The 17,274-nt window shown below is 38.3% G+C and overlaps 2 protein-coding genes and 1 long non-coding RNA gene across 3 annotated transcripts; 2 read left to right on the forward strand and 1 right to left on the reverse strand.

Annotated features, from left to right (window-relative positions):
* Window positions 1-6,237: 6,237 nt before the first annotated feature.
* LOC129754147 (ankyrin repeat domain-containing protein 27-like) lies at window positions 6,238-9,817 on the forward strand. Its single transcript, XM_055750031.1, is given in 5 exon segments — window positions 6,238-6,631; window positions 6,716-6,829; window positions 6,886-7,047; window positions 7,049-7,898; window positions 7,969-9,817. Coding segments are annotated over 3 exon segments (2,715 nt in total). The 5' UTR covers window positions 6,238-6,631; window positions 6,716-6,829; window positions 6,886-6,888; the 3' UTR covers window positions 9,675-9,817.
* Window positions 9,818-10,097: 280 nt separating this feature from the next.
* LOC129755875 (V-type proton ATPase catalytic subunit A) lies at window positions 10,098-16,871 on the reverse strand. Its single transcript, XM_055752566.1, has 5 exons — window positions 16,740-16,871; window positions 13,436-13,630; window positions 12,290-13,373; window positions 11,835-12,231; window positions 10,098-11,138 (listed from the first exon to the last, which is right to left on the reverse strand). The coding sequence occupies exons 1-5, from the start codon at window positions 16,813-16,815 to the stop codon at window positions 11,046-11,048; spliced, it is 1,845 nt and encodes a 614-aa protein (XP_055608541.1). The 5' UTR covers window positions 16,816-16,871; the 3' UTR covers window positions 10,098-11,045.
* LOC129755876 (uncharacterized) lies at window positions 14,292-14,875 on the forward strand. The gene is made up of 2 exons (XR_008739344.1): window positions 14,292-14,585; window positions 14,662-14,875. It is a non-coding gene; the product is annotated as an uncharacterized LOC129755876 (long non-coding RNA).
* Window positions 16,872-17,274: the final 403 nt, after the last annotated feature.

The following is a 17,274-nucleotide window of genomic DNA, read 5'->3' on the forward strand; positions in this document are numbered from 1 at the left end:
ATCCGCTTACTTGTCCTAGTTCCAGTTCCAGTATCCATGCCACGTACACGTCCAGTCTCCTCCGAAGCTGAAGGAAAGCCGCCCAACTCTTCTGCCATATATTCATTAACAAAAACTTCATTTTCATCATTCGATCGAGCTTCCATGGAGGGTTCCGATATTTCATCTAACGACGGAAGACGCCTCTTCCGGCAACCGAACGATTTTGCCGACGCAACACCCGCAACAGCGGAACTTAAACCGGCAGATCTCACCACACTTTCTTCATATAAGTTCAACTGTTTGGTTTTATTTGGACCGCCTCCCGTTTTGTTTGCGCTGGTTATGTTGTGGCGAAGTTTGTTCTTGACTTTGTACTTATAATCCGCCCACACCTAAGTAAAGTAAAAAAAAAAATGTAAACTATTTGTACAGTTGAAAACCAAACACACAATAATCTATTTTGTTTATAATATTTTTATAACTTTTAACGGTAATCTTGAAAAAACGCACCATAAATCATAATACTTTCAAAATTTAGAAAATCATATAACAAATAGAGTAAAACAAAAAGTAAAGATTTCAGATCCCGGGTTTCACATCAGCAGGCACTGTTATGAATTAACTTACTTTTTTTCCACTCTGTAACTCCCCGCGCAGGAGGACCTCGCTCGTTAAGTCCATTTTTCAACTCTTCCCATAATCTGTGGGAAGTCCTTTTAGCGTCATTGGTTTTAACAGTCCTTTTGCGAGATTTGGATTCTCCTCCATGAAATCCGTCATAAATTCAATTTGATTGTGATTGACACTCATAGTATGTCGTGGCGATTCCATAGTCCTAAAGCAAAAATAAATGGATGAGATAGGGTAAAAATACACTAAACAACAACATATTTACTTACGTATTAGATGAAAACCACAAGCAATACGTTTAAAATTGGAATTTTCTGCAAACTAACTTGTTTTCACGAAATTATCCAAACGGTCGAAAACTATATAGCTGTCGAGACTTTTGTTTTCGTTTCGAGCAAAAAAATGCTCGAACACAATGATTCATAATGCCAAAATTGACGTTTTAGTACTCGAAGATCTAGTACTCTCGAAAATGTTCCATTCGAATCGAGCTCGTTCAAGATCGGTAATGCCAAAGTAGGTCGAATCGAACGAAACTCGATTGTTTCGAGTTCCATAATCCCGCCCCAGGTCATTTTCGTCCGAAAAAAAAACATGTAGAAAATGCAACCCGAGAAATCCCTTCAATATGCATAAGCGAATATCAACATAAGCAAAATTTCATTATCATGGCAGAAAAATGGAGCCAAACAAAAATCGATTTTTTTCAACGCATGGTTGTACCTCATTTGAAAGCCATTTACATTTTCCCAGCATTTTGCTCGCCAACGCTATAGCATCAAATTAGCACAGCTGAAATATGAATCAATGTTTGTTATCTACTATCTTTCTCTTTCCTTTCCACATAAATCTTGGAAAAAGCACAAGATCTTCCCTTTTGTTATGTACTATCTTTTCTCTTTTCACATCTCAAAAAAAAAAACAAAAAACAAAAAAAAAACAAATAAAAAACAAAAAAATGCAAGAAAAAAAAAACAAAAAAAAACAAAAAACAAAAAAACATACAGAAAACAACACTGAAAAAGAAAAAAAATGCTAGCTAACAACGGCTAAATCTACGGGATGAATAAGCAAACAAGTTTAATATCCCAGATAAAAAAAAAAAAACTTAGCACAGCACAGTGCTTTTATAGGGTTATAACCAGGGGACTGAGATAAACGGAGAATCATCGTCAATGATCAAACAAATTTTGCTGCCAATGATTGAATCTGTGGTAATTTGTTGCAATTTGTTAGAGATAATTAGAAGGTTTAAGTTAAAATGAGAGAAACCGGTGCTCAGAGAGAGTGAAAATGTGCTAATTGTTGCAAATTGTTGCGATTTGTTAAGCAGTTGTTGAATTTTGATCATTACCATTCCAAATGCAAAGAATTCTCTCTCCACTGCAATCCCTTGGTTATAACAGTTTCTGCACTAAAGCCGCAGTTAATTTCGCCAAACTTGGCTCACATGGCTAAAATGATGCACAGAATCAAGCTCTATAGCTGACGCTAGAGCAGATTTGGTGCTAGTTTTTAGTGCTTTTGGTACTTGGGTCATCGGTCAGGTCTCCTTTCTTCGGGACCTTTACAAGGATACCCTGCATCCAGTCGGCCGGGAATATTGCAGTAGACTGAGTCGATTTGGGGTCATTTTTTAATTTCTCAAACCCTGGGTTCTTAAAAGCTTCGATTTGGTCCAAAACTCATCCATGATTTTTTGTAGAATTTTTAAGTAACGTTTACATGAGTAAATTTGAACTTCTAGGTTTGTATGGGAAAATTGAATATTTTGTACTGAAAAATCAACATCATTTTTGTTTCTTCTGTGGAACCGAGCCTGGTTATGGGTTTTGTGCCAATTTATAAATTCTTTCAAGGAAATTTCCCGCTGAACAACTTTGTCGAATATCATAACTTCGTATCTTTTTAGACAAATTAGTTATTAGTTATTTAACAGGTGTATGTCTTTTGGCATTGATAAACAATAAAGTCAATCGACACCACTGTTGGATGCCTAGCGTGGTATTGCAAGACCACTTTTCATGCCATACTTCGTGCATAGGACTATAGCAACTGTCAAATCACATACAAACGGACCGTACCGACTTTTTGGAACCACAACGTCAGTTCCCCTTTGATTTCAATGGCATTTTGGTACCAAAACGTCAGTGAGGTATTGAAATGTTAGGTCGGAAATTTCTCTTCTTTCAGCCCCTTGACTTCGTGGGGCACAAGCAGTGGTGTCAATTGAGTTTATGGTTTATCAATCCAAAAAAAACAAACACCTGATAAACATCTAATAACTTTTTTGTCTAAAAAGGTACGAAGTTATGATATTAGATAAAGTTGTTCAACGGAAAATTTCCTTGAAGGAATTTATAAATTGGCACAAAAACCATTAGCAGGCTCGGTTCCACAGAAGAAACAAAAATAATGTTGATTTTTCAGTACAAAAAAAATCAATTTTCCCATACAAACCTAAAAGTTCAAATTTACTCATGTAAACGTTACTTAAAAGCACAGAGAACAGACGTACAAGCTCGGACAAAAAATCTTCCAAAAAGTGTGTAAAATTTCAAATGCTGACATTCAAAAAATACGTTAGAAATTGACTTGAAATAGTGCCATCTATTGCGCCGTTCAAAAGTTACAAATCAAATTTCCAGGTGGCCAGTTTTCGAAAAGGACCAGCCAAAAAACAAAAAAAATGTTCAAAACTATCGTTGGAAATTTTACACAAGTTTCGTGAGCTAGCTTGTATGTCTGTTCTCTGTGTTAAAAGTTCTGCCAAAAATCATGGATGAGTTTTAGACCAAAACGAAGCTTTTAAGACCCCAGGGTTTGAGAAATTCAAAAATGACCCCAAATCGACTCAGTCTAATATTGCAGTATCCCAAATGTCAGCGAAAAGTTATCGGATATCTCCAATGCCGGCGGCTCTTTCTCCCTCTTCGGCTAGGGAGTTTCTCCAGACTCTCTTGTCTCGTCTACAAGCTCGTTTAACTGCCTTTGCAGCTCCGCATATCGTAAGCGGGCGGCTGCTTTGACTGACCCGGTACATGCCTGCTCAATTCCGACTTTCGCCTTTCTCCGATCATCTTCCAGGTTTCATCCGACATCCATTCACTTCTTCTTCCACAAACTTTACCGAGAGTACCATGGCTCATCGTGATAAAGGCATTCTTGATTCTACACCACTGTTCTTCGACTGTTCCGTCTGTCGGCAGTTCCGAGGCTCGGGATTCAAGCTGTTCAACATATGCCCTTTTCACCTCTGGATTCTCCAACCGGCGGACGTCGTTTCGACATCCGACTTTCTCCTCTCGCCGTTGGACACGCGCGACTCTCAGTCGTATCTCACCAAGAACAAGGTGATGGTCAGATGCAATGTCTGCGCTTCGTTTGTTGCGGACATCAAGAAGGCTCTTTCTCCATATTCGACTGATGCAGATGTGGTCAATTTGATTTATCGTTCGGCCATCTTGGGATACCCATGTGACCTTATGTGCTGGTCGGTGGGGAAAGAGCGATCCACCGATCACCATGTTGTTGTTGCCACAAAATTCTACGAACAGCTCATCGTTTTCGCTCATCTGTCCTAGACCATAGCGCCCCATGATGCGCTCAAAGTCCTGATTATCGGAGCCAATCTTTGCGTTGAAGTCAGTGGATTAGAATGTCACCCTTCGGAATTTTCTCAACCACGCTGTTCAATTGACTGTAAAACTGCTCTTTCTTCTGAAAATCGGCAACGTTAGTTGGCGCATAACACTGGACCATTTCAAGGTTTCTAACCCGTGTTCTGAATCTGGCTACGGTTATTCTTTCGTTTATCGGTTCCCATCTTATGAGGTCCGCATGGGCCTGCGGACTTTATAGGAAACCAACTCCTCATTCCCGTGTTTTCATGCTAAAAGTCGTTTTGCCAAAGTTCCTATTTGGTTATTTCTTCTCTCAGTTTCGTAACAATTCAATAGATCGGGAGCAGTAGGTTGTTAGCCTAAAGTCCAAATCAATTTCAGGCATAATCTGTTGCCTGAAATCAAATGCCCATCCCTCAAAACACTCAAGTGCAAATTTTTATCTTAATCCGATGTATAATAACGTCAACATCGGTAAAAGTATATTTGTGTCGTATGGACGACCTTTTTCAAGAGGGGTCATCCGAAAATCTGAGATCATTTTTTCATCAATCTTGATCCTAATTAGCACCCATACCAAATTTCAGCTCTCTAAGTCTTAAGGTGGCTGAGCCTATTGAAGACAAACACACAAACCGACAAACAAACGGAAATTGCTTTTTATATATGATAGATAGATTTTTGTTGAATAGGTTTTTTCTTAAAGAAGGTCACATTATAACAAAATGTTGTACTCGACTATGGTCAGGAATACTAACTTTTGAGAATTTTGAGGATAAACTTTGTAGTGTTCTAACATGTAAAGGATTTCATAACATTTTTGGTGGCTTGATCGCTTATTTAAAATTTAAAGAAATTTTATTTAATTTTTATTCGAAAATTTAAAATTTATAGTAATTTGATACAAGATTTATTCGAATTATTAGAACGGGAATATGATGTTTGGCATAATACCTGCATCCTAGATGTTTGCGGCAATGTCGCAAAATTACTTAAATAAAACTTTTAATTTTGGTTGACATTTTAATCTCGACGTCATCACACGAAAAAAATAAATTATGCCAAATGGCCTTTATGCAAAATGGCCTTTAGGCGAAAGGCGTTATGCCAAACGCCGTACTCCCAGTAGAACTAAAGACAGTTACAATACCAGCTAGTTGAAGCTAGTTACAATACCATTGAGTCTGCCAGAAAACGGTATTTTTATTGAATTTTTGCCCTCCTCGAGGAATTTCTGATTGGACTTACCAAATACAAACATGGATTCCCGAAACGTGCATAATATTATAATCATAATAAATAGCATAATCATTATAATCATGTATGTATGTATGTATGTATGTATGCATGGTTCCCTCATCGGTAGCAAGGTCCTGCCTATGCATGTGTGGCTTGGCCTTTGAATTTCTTCTAGGGCTTCCACGGTACATAATTATTTTAATCATGCATATATAATATTTCGCTTCGTGACATGCTTTTTTCATCCACGAGAATGGTCAATATGGTATGAAATATGTACCTAAATGTAGGATGAGGAAAATTCACCATGTTCAGCAACTTTTGGTTCACATTACCTGCAGGTAGATAAATTTCTTAATTAGTGATCAATTAATCGTAATCAAATTATGATCTTACCAAAGCAGCCATTTCCCTGCTGTAGACTCCTCCGCGCAACCGCTATAAACAAACGAATTGCAACTCGCGTAAATCGTCAGAAAATTCACAATATATTTAGCATTACATTATAAACCATTTAATTTTAAAGCTAACTTCCCAAGCACACAAAACGCTACTGAGGCATTTCACAATGAAAAACATTTCTTTTTTATTGAATTTCAAAAAACAGGTAAATTCGGACACCGCTTCGATTTGAATTCAAAATCAAAACAAACCCCAAATTTCTTTCCGATAAAGACAGCTTTACTCTATTTTAGAAGCTTCAAATACCGATCACGAGAGGGCAGCCCAGTCCATTCCTCAGCCGTCAGCTCGAAATTTACAGAAAAAAATCAGTAGTGGTTTAGTGCTGTTTTGTTATTATCGCGAATCTTTCCACTTAATTCCAGTATTATCACTATCCCAAATATTTCAAGTTCACGGCATACAAACCTCAAGTTTACGGTAGCTAACAGGAAGCATATTGCATAATTCTTATCAGCGACATTAAAGAATGAATAATTGTGATTACGCAGTTCTTTCTGGGCTGGAAAAAAGTCAATGGCAGTGGTGAAGTTTTTCGAACGATTACAGCAATTGCTTGTTCTATGCCGTACAATAAGTGATGCAGAAAAAGTATTAAATGCTTAAAATGTGAGAAAGCGATTGTGTTTGTTCACTTCTGGTGGCTAAGCCTTTATAGCGTAGTGAGTGATAGACTATTCATTCTTGCTTAGCAGGTAAGTGGAATGAAACCTCCTCCAATGGAAAACAAGACGAGGATGACTTAGTAATGTAAATTTATTTGTGCACGTATGTTTCAGACCGTTCTACGATGTAGTTCAGTGGCTTGCACTAAGCGACAAAGACAACTATTTCAGCTAATAAAGAATGTAAATTTATTTCTTTCTAATAGTAATGATAAAGTATTATATCTGGTTGGTATTCGGATATTTTAATTAATCGAGTAACTAAATAAGTTTCATGTTTTCAGATTATGGATATACAATACGACGAAGACCTATCGAAAAATCCATTCTACCGAAAACTGCAGAAGGATCACCAGATATTTCTGGATACTGCACCAATTGAAGGTTGGATCATATGTATTCCACGTAGCGGAACTCTGAACGAGAAATGCCTGGGGGATCAGGATTTTTTTGCTTGCTCAAATTTTGGTTCCCAACGAAGAACTACCGGAGACACATTTCACCAATCTATCGTGTATCGATATCCGTCGCAATGGCCGGCTTTTGGTTAGCGAAACCTTTAAAGTGACTATTCTTTTCGAGGAAATTTTCTACACCAAAGATGGCTTGAAGTTTAGAGTTTGGTGCACGGAAAGACCTCTTTGTGATACGAAGCCCTACGGCTTGACTCTAGAAGATAACATCGGTCAGTTGTTTATGATAAACAAGCTGCAGGATGCTGTTGAGTTTATACGATCTGTGCCGAGATCACGACATGTCTTCACTAAAATTGATGCCATTGTTCAGTCCTTTGTCAAAGCGCGAAGTGATTTCTCTCAATGGCATCTGCAGCAGTACAAAGAAGATGTCAGGAAATTGTATATCCAATGTCTGGAGATAATCTTGCAGAATCGTCAACTCAAAGATAGCTGCCAGAAAGATTTCACCCTCAAAGGAAATGTAAAGCTGGCGGTTGAAAGCTACATGATGGATAAACTGTACGACCATGTACGCGATGTGATCAATGTTTGCCAACTGGATCAAGTAGAAAGCTTCAATAAGACTATCAGGAACCTCTCGGACATACACATAGCCGAGATGAACCTGAAACGCTGCTACGGTGATGTCATTCCCCTGGTGAAGAAAGAGTTGCTACGCATTGATGACTGTCGCACAGTCATTGATAAGGTGGCTTGTTTGAAAAGGGCTTTCGAGACCATTTCCAAAGAACATTCCGAATGGAATGGCAAAATGAGCGGTAAGCTAGCCACAACTGACGATGTTATTCCATTGCTTATTTTCATCATCATTAAAACAGGTGGGCTTGCATGATATTTTCGATTTTTCTTTTGTCTTTTGATATTTATTTTCTTTGTTTTACATTTCAGCATTATCAAACTGGATAATGAATCTTACATTTCTCAAAGAATTTCAATTGAACGATTTATCAGAAACCATGGAGAAGGATCAAAACGGCCAAAAAAGCTATCTGATCACCACTCTGGAAGCCGTTATTGTGTACATAAATTGTTGTAGTATTGAACGTTCTCAGCGTTTGGGCATAGATCTTATGCCTAACGAAGAGCTCAAAATCAAAAAGTTTCGAGAGATGCAGTTTAAAAATTCCGATCAATTTCTGAATTACCTCTTTATGCTGATGAAAAACAATGAAGAGGATGAGATTTTGGATATTTTCCAAGATTTCAACAACAACGAGCCTAGCACAACTGCACTAAAATGTCATCCGCTTTGCAGTTGCAGTCGATGTGAAGTACTTCCATATCATCCACACATAGACGACCGTAATCAAAACGGTTTAACGGCTATTCACTTGGCAGCGACCCTTGGCAGTCCGAAATTGCTCACTATCATTCTGAATCTGAAACCGAATGTTGACGCCGTTGATGCAAAGAACTGGACTGCTCTACATTACGCCGCAGCCAATGGCCATCAAAATCTGCTTCTGCTGCTGTTGCATGCCGGAATAAACATAAATAGTACCAGCAACGATCTGCACACCTCCCTCCATCTAGCCTGTCTAAATGGGCACAGTGGATGTGTTAAAGCACTACTTTATTTTTCCGAGCATATGAAAATTCACGTCGATATCAATGCCCAAACACAGCTAGGGCAAACTTCACTTCACTACGCCGCACGATGGGGCTTTTCAGAAATTGTAGAAACTTTGATCGAACATTTAGCAGCTATCAATATTCCGAACCGTGTGGGAGCTACTCCTTTCAAATATGCCCATAATTCCAAAATCAGTAAGATGCTGAGAGACGCATATTTCGTTCAACAAAAACGTTTGAAGAAAGGGAGCTCCAAGCCAGCCACGAATGATGAATACGTGCTCATATCGGAAGAGGATCTTCTGGATGATGAAACTTATGTTGAATACCGCAACATAGAAGAGATGAAACGAATAGATAAAGCCATTGCTGCAATTTCGGCTTACGACAATAAACTAGCTTGCTACTATCTTGGATTAGATGTTCTTCCATCGGACGGCCTCATCGAATCGTCTTCCCCTAACAAAGATCTACTGTCCGATAAAGTTTGCCATCCCTTATGTACCTGTTCCCGATGTCTTAACGAATCGGCCAATTTTTACAATTTACTGAGTAAACCATTCGCATCCAAATCTACTGCTCCTACAAAACTTAATCTGAACGCGACCAACGGAGAAGGACACACAGCCCTACATGTGGCAGCTTTGCATGGTAACATGGAAATGTTGAACATCCTGCTAGATCAAAACGTCAATCTTACGGCTCGCACGAAATCTGGCGCCACGGCACTACATTTGGCCTGCCGAGCCCGTCGTTTGAATGTCATAAAATTGCTGCTGAATCGAAGTCTCAGGTCCAAGGAAGGTGCTTCGGAAATCGTCGATCTCAAGGATTGTCGCGGCGAAACTCCACTGCACTATGCCGTAGAGCAGAATCAATTACGGGCTGTGGAAATTCTTCTGGAGGCAAAGGCCGATGGGAGTTTGCGCAACCTGGCCGGTCGAAGGCCCATCGACATCGCCAGAGCGCGGTTGTACTTTAACGTTGTGAATGTATTGGATCATAAGAAAAAAAGAATTTAAATCGGTACCTGTGTAATGGCAAAGCCGAAGGTAAAAAAAATTATCATATCAACAGTTTATCAATTACATACTTAAGCAGAGTCCCAGTCACAGTGATTTGATTTGTTTGTTTGCAAAATATAAAGTATAGATGCGCCTGTTTAGTCGAAGGATTCATTATTTATGGGATGACAATCCAATTTAAGCATTTCAATTAGGTAACAAATGATCATGAATATATTCAACATAGAAACAAACATTCTCGTATTTTGGATGACCGTTCTCTGACCTTACATATGTTTGAAGTCTTCCACAATTCTCTTATTTTGAAGAATCTGGATTTAGATATAAAATCGAAGGATGCTGGATTTCAAAAATTATTCGAAATAATTTGTTTCCCTTATTTTGCTCGTCAGCAAAATACGGAAAAAAAACAAACGCAAATTGTAGTTTTAATAGAGGATTTATTTTCTCTCATTGGGTTATGCCCTAAAACGATACATCCGTTCACTATAGAGACAGGTTTTTTTTAATATTTCAAACAATTTAAACTGAACTGGTTGCTGTTTCACCAGCGCAACAGTCAATCCACATTCCGACGTTTCCGTCAGCGATCTTCACATGGAAAAAAACGACTACAAAATTAAAAGTAAACATATACCAACTAAATAAAGCAATATAACAACATGATTATCTTAATTATAGTAAAACTTTTTAGATGATTATTTATATCTTTCTTACAGCATAGTCTTATTGAACATTTATATATTTTCTAGTGCAATCGAAAGTTTCTTCTATTTTTTTTCCATTATCCGTGGTGTGACATAAAGACATTTTTTTAAATATGCTTCCTTAAGGTAAGTATTATTGTACGTTTCGCGACGCCACAAACTAGTACGAGGCTGAGAGTCTTTTTTTGTCTTTATTTCTTTTTTGATGATGTTGGTTCCCCTTTGATTATTGACTCTCGAGCCGTAAGATCTTCATTTTCTTATCCAATATTTCACCACGTCTCTAGCTCTGAATGCTTCCCTTTCTGCCGTTTCTGCTAAAATGTTACATCTTTTTCTTCACTCTCTAAGCATGGTTCTGTATGACATGTGTGTAAATAATTTTAACCCTAACTCCTGTCAAAGGTCATGCGGCTGACCTTTTTTCCCTTAGGACCCTTTGACTGTGGGTACCTGATCTAGCGTTTTCCCGGAAACTTCCAGAAGATATAACAATTTATGTTGTTTGTGTTACTTTTTGTTGCTCTAAGTTGCTGTATGGATTAGCTCTATTTTCCTTAAATTTTGTCTCAGCAGCACATCTTGATCGTAAATGAAAAAAAAACAATAAAACTGTTTTAAGGAATTTCGGACGAATTATGCAACATGGTTCGGTGTCGGTTTAGTCCTCCAGATTACGGAAAGCCTGTTGCATGTCCTCGTACAGCTGATCGTAATCGGCCTTGATCTTGGCTTCGCCATCCTTCACCGGGTCCTGTGGAGAACAGATAAATAGTTGAAAATAAATTTATGGTTTTATAAAAAAAAAAACTCTAATGTGATAAAAAAAAACCAGGCGGGTTCTACAGAAATCACAGTTTTAAAGTTTGTTCTCGAAACATGCTTTAAATTTAATAATTCAATCAGACATCGAAGACAGAGACATCTAGTGGCTAGTGTGAGAGTTTCTATCAGGGACAAACACTTGACGCTTGACATCAAACTTATTGGAGCGCTCACTGGTTTTCAAAAAAAGAACTAGCCAAAACGTGATAAAAGTTTAACATGCATGGGAAGTTCATTTCAAATTCACCTTTCTGTTATGCCAAATGACCATTATGCCAAACAGCCATTATGCCAAATAATTTTATGCCAAACGGCGTTATGCCAGACTGCTTTAAGCCAAATGATTTTAGGCCAAACGGCGTAGGAGTGTGTAGTGAGTGACGGAAACATGTGGTTTATGTATGTTGCTACTCTCAACCTTATTTTTACATTCCCCATTTATATACCCAATTAATATGTGTAAATGAAAAATAATTTAAATTCTCGATTTTCAAAATGAAAGCTTCCAGAAAAGTTAGTTTCTTCTTCGCGCAAATTAGGTTACAAACTAGGATTGATTTTCCATCTAGGTATTTAGTGCAAGGTTAACATTAAAAAAAACATAAAAATATTGGTAAGTACTTGCCTTGAACTTCATGGACGTCAACTGGTACATAATGTTGCCCATCGCATCTCGGATCACGTTCCAGGTGATCTTGTTCTCGGACTGGGCGGTTGTTTCCACGGCATGGCGGGCCATATCGAAGAAGCCAATCATGTTTCGCAGCATGCCGACCGTCTTGTAGAACGGACAGAATCGATCGTAGGCCGAATACGAGTTTTGCTGCAGGAAATCGTCCTTCAGCAGTTTGGCCACTTCCAGAGTGATCTTATCGGTTTCGGCCAGGGAAGCCTTACCGACCAGTTGCACGATTTCGGACAGATCCTCTTCTTCCTGCAGGATCTCCTTGACCTTGGTACGCAATGGCACAAACTCTTGGAAGTTCTTGTCATAGAAGTCATCCAGGGCACGCATGTATTTACTGGAAAGAATAAATACTTTTAGAATTTTCGATCTTTTATATTCAAGCGAGTAAATACCTGTAAGAAATCAACCAGTTGATCGAGGGGAAGTGCTTACGCTGGGCAAGTTTTTTGTCCAAACCCCAGAACACTTGTACGATACCCAGAGTGGCCGAAGTAACGGGATCGGAGAAATCACCACCAGGTGGCGATACGGCACCGACGATGGAGACCGAACCTTCACGTTCCGGATTTCCGAGACACTTGACGCGACCGGCACGTTCGTAGAAGGAGGCCAGACGGGCACCCAGATAGGCTGGGTAACCGGAATCGGCAGGCATTTCAGCGAGACGACCGGAGATTTCTCGAAGGGCTTCGGCCCAACGGGAGGTGGAATCAGCCATCATGGATACGTTGTAACCCATATCACGGAAGTATTCAGACAAAGTGATACCAGTGTAGATAGAGGCTTCACGAGCAGCGACAGGCATGTTGGAAGTGTTGGCAACCAGGGCAGTACGCTTCATGATAGACTCAGTGACACCGTCAATTTCCACGGAGAGTTCAGGGAAATCACGCAATACTTCAGACATTTCGTTACCACGTTCTCCGCAACCGACGTAAACGATGACATCGGAGTTAGAGTACTTGGACAGCGACTGGGAAATGACAGTCTTTCCACAACCGAAAGCACCGGGAATGGCAGTGGTACCACCCTGGACGCAAGGGAACAAGGAATCCAACACACGTTGTCCAGTCAGCAGCGGATGGTTGGCGGGCAGTTTCTCTGTCACTGGACGGGGCTGACGGACAGGCCACACCTGCAACATGCTGTGCTTGTTGATTTCACCATCGAATTCCGTTTCCAGCACAATGTCATCTACAGTGTAGTTGCCAGGTGGCGCAATGTAGCGCACCGTACCCTTCACGCGGGGTGGCACGATCAGTTTGTGCTTGACCAGGGTATTCTCGTGAACAAGACCGTACAGATCTCCCCCGGTGATGTGCGAGCCAACCTTCACGTTCAACGGCTGGAATCCCCAGCTTTGTGTTTTGGACAAAGCGGGCAAGTTCACACCTTTCGGGATATAGATGGAGCTGGTCAGCTCGTTAATATCCTTCAGTGGACGCTGGATACCGTCAAAGATGCTACCCATAATACCTGAATGAATGAATGGGTCATGTTTAGTAACGATTCCAATGGAAAGAAAAATTAAAACTTACCAGGGCCTAGCTCGACCGATAGTGGCTTTCCGGTACGCAGCACCGGGTCACCAACGGTAACGCCGGACGTTTCCTCGTATACCTGAATGGTAGCCATGTCACCCTCCAGACGGATGATCTCTCCGACCAGCTCGAAGTAACCGACACGAACCAGCTCGTACATAGCGGAACCGGACATACGTTCGGCCGTTACGACTGGAAGTGAAATAATTTATTTTTTTATTATGTTGATAGACATTGCATTTAAAAAAAAAGCCACGAATATGATCGGAATTTAAAAATGAGACGATAGCAATTTTTTATAGGTATTTATTCTATAGAATTTCTGTTGCAGTATCGGGATTTCTCATATACTGTTTTATAAAGAGCAGTTTATTCAAAGATTAAATGTTATATAACATACATCATATATTATATAATATTATTCTATTATTTAATATATGACATGTTTTGTAGATCAGATTTCATAATCTTCTTTTTAGCGCTGATTGCACCATATGCAACTATGTATTTATTTCATCAGCACTTCATCAGCAGAAAATTTGGGCATTATTTATCAATTAATATTCGATAATAAAGGTTTGAAATCAGTGATTATCTTTCTCGAAGAGTGCGACTGATTTTGACTTCAAAGAAAAAAGCTACAGTTGTATAAAGTACAAGATTTTTGACGAAGTTTAAAAGAAGTTGTAAATAAAAGCTTTTATAAATTCAAAATCAGATGGAGCGGTTTGTTAAATAATGCTAACCGTTTGTTTTACAACCTTCGCCAACAAAATATCTTACTCCAGCCACTAGATGTCGCTAAGAAAAAAAGATGCGGTACATTTCATTACACACAAAACTTTCGGGGCTCCACTTAGCAAAATTTCGCTGTTACTTTCCGTTAGCAAAAATATTTTTTTACTGTTCAGTTAGCAAAAAGCTACATTTACTTGATTTTAGTAATAAAAAAGGTCATTTTACTAGATTTTAGTAAAACGAAGGTTTTTCAGCCGCTTTGTTCACAGACAGCAGCCGCCGCGCCAGTTGGGAGAAAAACAAAAAGCTGTCGCGATTAAGTGCGGTTCCGGATGTTCGTTGGTGGTGTTTCTTGTGGTGGCCTACTCCGCGAGTAAATGATATCTGAATCGACACCGGATGCTTACAGGTAAGGTCCGATCTTGAAATGTTTAGATTGTCCAATTTTTAAATTTCAAATTTGTGTGTTTGTTTTTTTCTACCAGGTTAAAACTGCAACACGAAACCCGCAACACTCCGGCAATAAAGAAGGACCACAACTGGAAACAAGCTGCATCCGGCAAACACCCCGGTGCTTTCTTTAATGAAGATGGCATGGGATTTCGCTAGCCAGTAGGTGCGTTCCCAGGATCGGAATTTCCGTTTTACAAAAAGTGTGATTTTTTTTTAATGTTAAAAATAAATTATAAGTGAATGAAATTTGTGTATTCTACTCAATAATCAAACATTCCCCTGATTCTCCAGAGAAAAAATAACAGAACATGAAATTACGGATCCGGGCAATCTTTTTCTCCGGTTTTTGCTAAAAATATGAGTAAAACAGCGGCGGCTAACTTTTTTTCTCGTTTGCTAAAATTTTAGTTAAAAAATATTGCTAAATTGATTGCTAAGTTTCTAGCTGGTCAAATTTGAGCAAAATTTTGCTAAATTCCGGCCTCGAAAATTTTGTGTGTACGTCACTTTAAATGAATAGGGGAGAAGCAGGATATATTTGCCTATTAAGCAGAATACTGATTTCATCAAATATTCCATTAAATATGTGAACAAGAACTATATACACATGTGCAGACATCTGTTTTCTATACATTGGAGTAGTTATTGTGTTGAAATTTCCTTCAGTATTCGAGAAAACGATTTTTTTTCAAGTTGTCTAAATTGCCGAACCTCGAATCATACGGGCTAAATGCGCCTAATTATGTTTTAATTAAAATTTCAGATTCTCTGGCAATATTTTCGTATAATTTCATTGAAAATACTTGAAACTGATAATTCTCATATGACGAGGCTGTAATTTTATGTCAAATTTACGTCTTTTATAATTTAATGGAATAAAACATAAGTTAGAGTTACCATATTATGGAATCAGTTCAACCATAAGAAAAACTCTATCAAATCTGCTTTAATTCAATTCAATTCTATCTTACGGTGTTGATTAGAGCTAAGATTCGAAGTTTAGGTCGGAAAAATATTTTTTTTCTATTTTACCTGTTATTTGAGGATAGAGGCATTTGACAAATATGATGGGGGCATACAGAGGCATACACTTTTTTATTCCACTTTCCATTTCTTATTAAACCTTCAAAAAAGCTTTAATTTGTTGTTTTGTTCTATAATTTTTTTGAACGATTTTCGAACATACTAAAACTAATCCTGGACATTCCTACATCTTTCGAAATTACAAAAACAAATTTAATGTAATCAACCAGTTTTCAGATCAAGTTGGCTGTTGTATTTGAGTTAAACGGAGTTAAAAACACAATGTAGCTCAATCCAAAATATCAGCTTTTAAAATTTGCTTTAAGATTCAAGTTAACAGAACTGTGTTATTTTTTCTTGAAAAGTAAAATTCCACCAAGCTTATAAATTTCCTCAATTCATTAATATTATGTCTCTTAAAAAATGAAAAAAAAACAACGTTAAAAACATTTCTGAAAGTCACTAAAATTTAAAAAAAAATTGAGCGGTCTATAATTTCTTGAAAAAGTACTCCTGCAACTTTTTTTTAAATTTAAATAAGAAACGGGTTATTAACCATTGCATAACATGATCGGCGAAAATAAAATACTAATCATTATGTTAAAAAAAAATCAGAAAATCCTATACAGAGTGTCTCGTAAAACCTTGAATTTCGAAATCAATTTCCGAAATTTTAAATCTCGCTGATTCCATATCCTGTCAATGGCTAAATTTACGTAGGCATATTTTGACTGATTAAAAACATGACATCGGAAAACAGGCATCGTGCAATGGAATATCTTCCATCACCCCCACTAGCACAACCGTAAGGGCAGCAGCAGCAGCGAGTGGGTGTTTCATCTGGACAGCAGTGGTGTGTTGTTTGAGAGGCCACCCATCTTGTAAACGCCTCCATTGTATTGGGGAGCTCTGCGTAATCAGCCAAAGCACACATACACATACAAGTCATGTGACTTCGTGGGACAGCCTCAAATTTATTTTCTATGGTTTTCTGATTTTCGGGTTTTTTTTTCACGAAGAAACACATCTTTTTTCGGGAAGAACTGGATTTTCTCCGCTCGTTATGATATCATGAAAACAAACTTACCGGGACCGGATACGGCAAATACATATCCGAACTTGGACTCCCGGTCCTCGTCGGCAATCTTCTTCAGATTTGACATCTTGGCAATTAGGGTGTTCCTGTGATCCGCGTCGTCCTTTCAGGTGTCCTGTGGGCCGGGAAGGATAAAATTCAATAAGTTTGATAATCTTTGGACAGTTTGAGTTAGGATTCGATTATTCGGAACACCGAAATGTGTCCCATATCATATCAAAACATTAGAATCAGGTGGTCATAGTCATGTGACTCAGTTTTGTAATAGTTTCATTTTCTTAGATTTGAAGATTCGGAATTTGCAGTTATATTTGCTAAAATTACTTAACGAGATAATTAATTTAGTGATAAAAATCTTAACTTTCTTAGAAAACAAAGTAAAAATTGACATTCTTTTCGGGAACAAGACTACGCAAAATCGATTTGACGAGAAAAAGAAAAATTTCTACTCCTGCTCCCCTATCACTTGTGCAAGTATTTAGCAAATAGTTTTTGAAAAATACTATTCAAAAATTCAAAAAAGAGC

This window comes from Uranotaenia lowii, chromosome 3 (genome assembly GCF_029784155.1).
Source record: "Uranotaenia lowii strain MFRU-FL chromosome 3, ASM2978415v1, whole genome shotgun sequence".
Lineage (NCBI taxonomy): Eukaryota > Metazoa > Arthropoda > Insecta > Diptera > Culicidae > Uranotaenia > Uranotaenia lowii.

Excerpts from the sequence above, each read along its gene's own strand:
- LOC129755875 (XM_055752566.1), bottom strand. The coding sequence starts at position 16,815 with ATGTCAAATCTGAAGAAGATTGCCGACGAGGACCGGGAGTCCAAGTTC. Across the intron at positions 13,631-16,739 it reads ATTTGCCGTATCCGGTCCCG|TCGTAACGGCCGAACGTATG; the intron begins GTAAGTTTGTTT and ends TTTCACTTCCAG. Across the intron at positions 11,139-11,834 it reads TGACGTCCATGAAGTTCAAG|GACCCGGTGAAGGATGGCGA; the intron begins GCAAGTACTTAC and ends TGTTCTCCACAG.